This window comes from Coffea arabica, chromosome 10e (assembly GCF_036785885.1).
Source record: "Coffea arabica cultivar ET-39 chromosome 10e, Coffea Arabica ET-39 HiFi, whole genome shotgun sequence".
NCBI lineage: Eukaryota > Viridiplantae > Streptophyta > Magnoliopsida > Gentianales > Rubiaceae > Coffea > Coffea arabica.
Genome location: NC_092328.1, coordinates 46,985,041 through 46,992,660, shown reverse-complemented (window position 1 = coordinate 46,992,660; position 7,620 = coordinate 46,985,041). Strand labels below are relative to the sequence as shown.

The following is a 7,620-nucleotide window of genomic DNA, read 5'->3' as shown; positions in this document are numbered from 1 at the left end:
AAGTTGAGAGGAAAGATCAATTAGTAAAGGAGATTATGAGGGATAAAGACCACAAAAAAAAAAAAAAGTTCCAACACAAAACCAATGGACCAATCTGGAATTCTGTTACATCTAGAACATTTACTAAAGCCCAAATTTGGGGAAACAAAAGAAGCCCCAAACCTGGCCCAATAGGCAATACGAGCACTTCAGTCTAAACGGCGTCGTTTCATTCTCTACCGTTCAAACTCTCAAGGGAGGGAAAAAATGCTCAAAACAAATCCGGAAAAAAAAAATGCCGCGAAGACGCCTCCGGGTAGTCTCCTCTTCTTCCTCCGACGAAGACGACGACGTCGTTTCTATCCAACCTCCACCACCACCACCCTCCCACCAAATCCCCCACATTCTACCCGAAGAAGCGTCAGAAGAAGAAGACCAAATCATAAACGACGACGTTGGAACCCGGCTCCAAACCGTAACCCTCAGCTCCTCCAATTCCACTTCAAACACAAATTCAAACTCCCACAACCCGACCCGCATCACCGAACCCATCCCTTTCCACATTTCCGATGACGACGTGGACGACGCCATCATGAACGATGTTCCTGATCCTGACTCTATTAACCCTAGCACTGTAATCGGGAATACTAATTTTGTGAGTAGTAATCCTAATTGCGACGGAATTGACGGGATTTTGCGAAGAAAGGGGCTAAATTTAAAGAGGGAATGGTTTGATGGGTGTATTGGAGCCCTAGAAAGGGAGGTTCCTGGGTTTTCGGGTAACTCCGATGATTTGGTGAAGGCGAAGATTTGTTTTCAGCAGTTCTTGAATGTGGATATGAATTTTTGTGGGGCCGGCGTGCTTCCGAGCAATGTGGCTAGCTTGCATTTGGTTGATCTTAAAGGACCCTTTGTCTTACAGGTGAAATTTTGAATCATATCCAAAAAAGGAAAATGTTTTTGAATTTATAGCATTAGAGCTAAATGCTGCAAACAATTGTAGAATAGGGCATCACTTGGTTGATAGAATTCTTTCCTAGGATTGTCTATAGCTTGCCTTTGGGTGATCTTAAAGGAAAAGACCATTTTTGCTTACAGGTAACAATATTGAACCCTCCCAAAAAAAAAAAAAGATAAAGATGGTGAATTTATAGTATTAGAGCTAAATGCAGAGCACAATCATAGATATTAAGTCCTTGGGGTGTCGAAGAAGAGTGTTTTGTTTAAACTCAAAGATTGAATCTGCATATTGTCGACTGTCATTTGGTTTCAGCTTTATTGAACTATTTAAAGATTTGACCCCATATCTTGTAAAAATGGGATCTTTTTCTTTTTTGAATAGGGGCATAAAGTCATGCATGAGTTTGTAGGGAAAGAGTGGACGGGACGAGTTTTGATTGATGTGACATTTGTTGTTTAATATGTTTGTGTAGGTAGATGAGATAGTGAATATCAGCTGTCCGCTTAAGGATAGGTACCAGGAGATGGCTGCAGGAGTAAAGAGATGCCTCAAGTTATCAATGACGGATGGTGTTCAGCGCATTTCTGGCATGGAATACAGGCCTATTAAAGCTCTTGAAGTTCTTTCCCCTGCAGGAATGAAGGTTTGTTTGAAATTCATGCACTTATGAAATTATTTGTAGTGGCGTTCCTACTTCCATGTCGACGAAAAGAAATTGAGAAGTATGGTGTTCAATCTGTAGGAAAGGGCTAATTAACAACTTGGATACAGTAGGAAAGTACTGTTGTTCAATTTGGAGGTGTGCTTCTCAATGCAGTAATAATGTGGTCTCATTGAACAGGAAAAAGTTACATGTATATACGTGGAAAAATGCCTCGAATAGGTTCTGGATAACAAGCTTGAGATCATAATAAAATATAATGGATACACCTTTCTGTTGGCTATGATAATTGAATCCTATTCTATTTGCTGCTTGTTACAATGCACTAAAAATTGTGGTCTTCATTTTGTTTGATATTTTTTTTACTGTATGCTGTTTTGGGTTGTGTTTACCCAATTTAAATCATGATATAGATCACTGTTGCAGGTTGCTATTTGCAATGTCAATGTGAGACGTGGCATATTGATGTTGGTCCCTGAAGTTATTGAAGTTTTAGGTGGCAAAGTTGAGGAGTTAGATGCAGCTCGACAGAGACTTGTACAGGAAGTAAATAAACCACCAAGGGGAAAAAGGTACTAAAAAGAGTCATCAGATACACATATGCATGTGTGTGTGTGTATGCGTCTGTTGCAATTTTGAATTTTGATTCTCATAATGCATTTGCCATCACTTTGGAGCTTTTTATTGATCGTTTGTGAATCATTTTCATTGTGTTAGTACTCGTTTTCCTGTATCTCATAATGCAGACTGGGTGTTGCTTTCTTCCATTACCTTCATGTTATGATTGAAATTTTCTATGTAAAAAGACTAACTTGCATGGATCAGGATACTGTAAGGTGATGGTAATCAGCTCAAACCAGGAAAATTGACTGGCTGGATGGTTTGTTGGTTGATGGAAATTCTACTTTGGAAATTCTTTTTTGCTCTTGCTGCTTCTGAACCTGTGATCCTCTTATGATGTGGTTTTTCAAATGTCATTAGTTTAGTTGGACGCCTTTAAAACATTTTGGAAGTGTTGTTTCAATTTTCAACCATTGACCTTAACCGAATATCAGAACCAGGACAGGGGTAGTTCCTCCATTAGCTACAAGAGCTACTCGTGCTGCATGGCCTGCAGAAACTGTCAATGTACAAGAGCACATTTACAACTCCAGAACGACTATGCCTCTTCAGGTTGAGGAGCCAGGTAATTACTTCCCTCCGGATCTCTTCACAGTCAGGTAACCTATAAAAATCTCGAGATTCACGAGCTCTTAGAAAACATAGATGGCCAAATTGGTCAACTGTGTCCATGTCTAAGCATCATAAGCAATTCACGGTGTCTACTAATTTGAATGAGCATCCTGGAGTCTGTGAACTGAAAGAACACTTTCATGGTTTACCTCCTTTTGAATGGTATATATTTATAATTAACTAGCCTAAAATGTGGAAGAAAAGGTGTGAGAACAAATCAAATTATTCACAACCAGAGAGTATGTAATGAAAATTTGAATAGTGAGACTGGGATATGCTCTCGACAACTGATCTCTTAGGTTAATATGCTATCTCAAAAACTTAATCTTTTTGCTTCTAATATATCTCCAACCAATAGACTGTAGTATTCTAATTAGACGAAGCTCAGATCATTGGGCTCAAACCATTTCAAATCCATAACCTGGAAAATGAAACGAGCCAGAGCAAGCATATCCCCATTGGAAAAGCTTGGTTCATGGGGAGGTATCTCTTTAAGGCTAAACAGAACGTATCTTGCCATGCATCAGACTCCTAGAAAATTACTTAATGATAATAATGTTGAAAGACATTGAAGTGTCCTTTGTGCTCCTTAATACTCTTGAATAAATGCTGTTATGCATCACCTAGTTCGAAGATATAAAGGTCAAAAAGAAAATTAACATAAGCACTTCTGGGCTTATTTATCTTTTAAAATAGTTAAAGCAATAGCAAGGATTTTGACAAAGATACCTTATTATCATCGGCATCCTCTTATTGTTTCATTGTTCATATTTCTTTCTTTTTCCAATATAAGAGGCATGGGATGATATTGTTTAATTGCATAACTCATTTGCTGGATTGACCATGTATTGCATAAATATCTAGCATGTTATCATGTGTAAGCTGGAACCTTTCCACTGTGAAAGCTGATATTCAAAAGTCTAGATCATAAGACTGGGTTTATTTTCCAGTGCAGTTCAGAGTAAGGTTTTTTACTTGCCACAGGAATTGCATCTGGTATTCCTGCTAGTGATGGGACTGAAGATCGCCATAGGACCGATGCTCAAGCTATTTCACCATCTGCTACTGAAACCAATGAAGTTCATATGGCAACTGAGTCGGAACAAGATGTTGATAGGATAAATAGAGAACAGAATGCTGTTTCCAGTTTTAGGGAAGAGGCTGGACCTAACTTATATTCTAGTGCAACCACGGATGTTCAAGAAGCTCATATGCTTGATGAGTTGGAACACCCCTTTTTATTAACAGGAGATAATGAATCCCCATTCACATACTTGGCAAGTTTGTTGGCTATGTGGGCTGCAAAGCAAGGTGATGTTGCCAGAGTTGAAGGGAAAATTAAGGTATGCATGTACTTTGTTAACTGTATTCTGTCTTAACTTTGATGTTGTTGCACCAGGTCATTACATTAATTGCATATTTTCCTTAACGCAGTTTTCTTTCTTAAATTGGCATTTGACTGTGAACACGTTTTTAGAAGTTGTACTACTTGTGTTTATATTTTATAGGTATATAAATTTAGCCGAGAATTTGGAATTGCCTTTTCTTTCCAATTACTGCTCTCTGCAATCAACTGAGTTTTAAAATATACATTTATGCATTCTTTCTATTTCAAATGCACTTTGACTCTCTCTTTCTCCCTCCCTCCCTCCCTCCCTCCCTCCCTCTCCTGATATTTTGGAAGTTTTGCTTGTCAAGTTTCTGAGAGAAATAGATCCTTCTTCATTTGTAAATGCCTGCTCTTTTATTTCAAATTCCATCAATCTCTCTCATTTTCGAGGTAAGTTCCTCATAAGTGATGAATGCTGTTATGTGATTGCACCTTTGTAGTGCTTTCTTACGGGTGTTAAGGGATTCCAATATAAAAGGAGGACCACATATGAGCTTCTAGTCTACATTGATGACGGCAGCCTCATTTCGGAGATCCTTATTGATCATAATGTGAGTAACTTAGTCTCTTTGCTATCCGAGTTTGTGAGGGTTGCGTTTTGAATTGATTGAAGCTGCAGGTCGTTCAAAAAGGGATTGGCTATTCTCCAGAGGAGGTTTGTGCCGCTCTTGCTTCTTCAGACGCTAGGCGAGTCAGTGAGATGAAGGAGACATTAAAACAGTTTCAGAGTTTCCTAGTAAATTTTGAGGTAACATGTTACTCTTCCTTTGTTATCATCAGTTAATCAGTTTCAGTTTTCATAAGGCTGAACAACAAAACCCCCTTCCATGTTCGATTCAACAACTTGACCTTTTGCCTTGGTAACTATATGGACCCTTCAGTTTAGGCTCTGTTTGGAAGAAAATTTAGGGGAATAATTTCTTTTAACAATCAGGCACCAGTCTTGAAAATGTTGTTTTTGGTAAATGTCATGCCTTGCTTCTGTTTCCATGGGTTTAGATGGCATTGTTTTTGGAATTTTAAAGATTTTCCATTTCTTTTCATGCTATTCCACATTTCAGAAGTTTTTCTGAATTTTGCTAAAATTTTGGATGCGATAAACAATGCGGAAATGCAATTCTCCTGTCACTTATTGAAAACAAATGGAGTGCCTGGTAAAATTTCATCTGGGTCCTTAATGCTTGAATTACAAGAAATAGATCCCTGAACTTTAACCTGACTCTGTACTGTGTAATTCTGAGATGCGAATGTGTTGCAGATTATGAAGATACTGCAGTCCTGTAGACTTGAGCTTTGAAATGCTAAATCAATGTACAGCATTATATCTGTACCAAGATCCATGTCCCCCTTTTAAAATTTTATTCATTCACTTCTATTGACGTCAAGACCTAAAAAGTCATGTTTATAATGCATGTTATGATAAGCTTATTTTTCCACTGTTACCTTCTGATATATCCCCAAAATGCATAATGCATGTAAGTGCACTCTTCAATTACTCCCTGATGCCCTACCAAGAAGAAATGGTGAGAGAACAATAGCAGGAGAGACTGGGGACAGGGAGGAAGAGAGACACTCAGAAGCACTACTAGCAAGAAGAAGATAAAAAGTCAGCTGTATGTAAGAGTTTGATATGGATTGTTAGTAATCATCTGTCTTTGTGCATTGCAAAGGGTACTTGGTCATTTCTTCGGCCACATGGACTTGTGTGTGACAGTTATGCATTTTCTATATTGTCTGTGGGTCAAAATCAAGGTTTGTAAAATCGGGATCCTACGTAGGATCGATTTTAGTTTCACAGGATCGGATCGTAGGATCGGATCGTAGAATCGTAAGATCCTACCAAAAGCTCTTAATTGCAATTAAAGGTTGCAATTCTTTGATAAATTACAAATATACCACAAATATTTTCATTTATTTGCAAAATGGAGCTTCGTATTTCACAAATTTACAAAAAATTGTAGGATCGTACGATCCTACGATCCTACGATTCTATACGATCCTGAACGATCCTGCACGATCCTACACGATCCTGCTACGATTCTATACGATCCTGCAAAAAATTAATATGATATGCGACTCTGCATACGATCCGGATCGATTTTGGTTATCCAGATCGTAGGATCGTACGATCGTACGATCCGGATCGCGATTTTGACAACTATGGTCAAAATATGCTCTTGATAAAGACCTGAGTATCGAAATTTTCAGTTCTTGTTCAAATTGCTCAACTTTTTATCTTTGACCTTATCTGCTTCATACGGATATAATGGGTGTCTCAAATTATCTCATGATAATTCACTATGTCATGAATTTTCCATGTCAAAGTTTATCCTGTAATTCTTTTGGAAGGTACTTGTTAATGCTTGCTCTGCAATTTCCAGGGAACGATGCTTGTAGAGATCACTGCAACATCCTCTATTCCTGTCGCGACTGAGATGAATCAAGGTTGCCCTGCATCTGATGCTTGGTTGCTGCTTGAAAGACTCGGCAGATGTGGTTCAGCTCAGCATCAGCATCAGCAGAATTCTCATTTGAATGCCATCGTCTTGTCCCCTTGACTGGAAATATACCCTTGATGGGGGCTAAGGACCATAGAAGCCTGTAAGATTGCATATGGCACAAGAGGTGCTTCTTAATACCATTAACACATTTAAACCTGTAAGAACCAGGACAAACCAAATTTTGGTGTTCACGTACAACCGGGGTGCAAACACCTCTGCCCTCTATTCATCCCGCACTTTTCTTACTAGTTTTATATTCTACAAAAATTGTTTTTTGAGTTTTATAAGCATGACACGTGATTCCAGTTTGGCATCATATATCATTCATTTCAGATGAGAACTTGAACGAGGACATAAAACACTAAAGGCGCCGCAGAAAATTTGTAAAGCAGCTAAGGTGGGGGAAGAGTGCAGACGGAAAATTGAGGTGCCAAGCGCGCTTAATCTGCATTCGCATATCAACTTTTTAGATGCTTTTAGTTTTAAGTAACATCAAAAGTATACAGGCATGAACATAAACTACATGGAGAAAATGTATTTTAGCAGCTTGAATCAATAATGTTGCAGCCCTTAACGTAAGAAGCATATGCATGGACTGGACAATACTTGTCCAGAGACCAGGTCTTTAGGTCCTTTCAGCAGCTTGGAGAATATTGAATCCTTTTGCATAGATAATAGAAGAAAGCCTACGCTTCACATTTGAGCAGGTGCCCGATCATGTACACGTACAGATCGGAAATAGTCATTCGCAGAAGACAATAGCATTAGAACTACAAAGTTATGCTGAACCAATCTAAGCACACACGTATGATTAAAGAGACTAACCAATACTAGACAAGTGAGCAAACATTTAGCTACCAAGATTTCTGCAAAACAGAACTGAATATTCATTTCC

The 7,620-nt window shown here is 38.5% G+C and overlaps 1 protein-coding gene across 2 annotated transcripts; it reads left to right on the top strand.

Annotated features, from left to right (window-relative positions):
• The first annotated feature begins 204 nt into the window (after positions 1-204).
• LOC140015298 (recQ-mediated genome instability protein 1-like) lies at positions 205-7,018 on the top strand. Of its 2 annotated transcripts, none has more exons than XM_072067365.1 (8): positions 205-901; positions 1,413-1,583; positions 2,028-2,173; positions 2,657-2,787; positions 3,819-4,177; positions 4,665-4,775; positions 4,857-4,972; positions 6,606-6,729. In XM_072067365.1, the coding sequence occupies exons 1-7, from the start codon at positions 275-277 to the stop codon at positions 4,926-4,928; spliced, it is 1,617 nt and encodes a 538-aa protein (XP_071923466.1). In that variant the 5' UTR covers positions 205-274; the 3' UTR covers positions 4,929-4,972; positions 6,606-6,729. The 2 variants fall into 2 exon arrangements, with proteins under 2 accessions (XP_071923466.1, XP_071923465.1); XM_072067364.1 differs by having other exon boundaries at positions 207-901; positions 4,844-4,972; positions 6,606-7,018.
• Positions 7,019-7,620: the final 602 nt, after the last annotated feature.

Coding starts and splice junctions, on each gene's coding strand:
- LOC140015298 (XM_072067364.1), top strand. CDS start 275: ATGCCGCGAAGACGCCTCCGGGTAGTCTCCTCTTCTTCCTCCGACGAA. Junction 1,584..2,027: donor TTTCCCCTGCAGGAATGAAG/GTTTGTTTGAAA, acceptor TCACTGTTGCAG/GTTGCTATTTGCAATGTCAA. Junction 2,174..2,656: donor AAACCACCAAGGGGAAAAAG/GTACTAAAAAGA, acceptor ACCGAATATCAG/AACCAGGACAGGGGTAGTTC.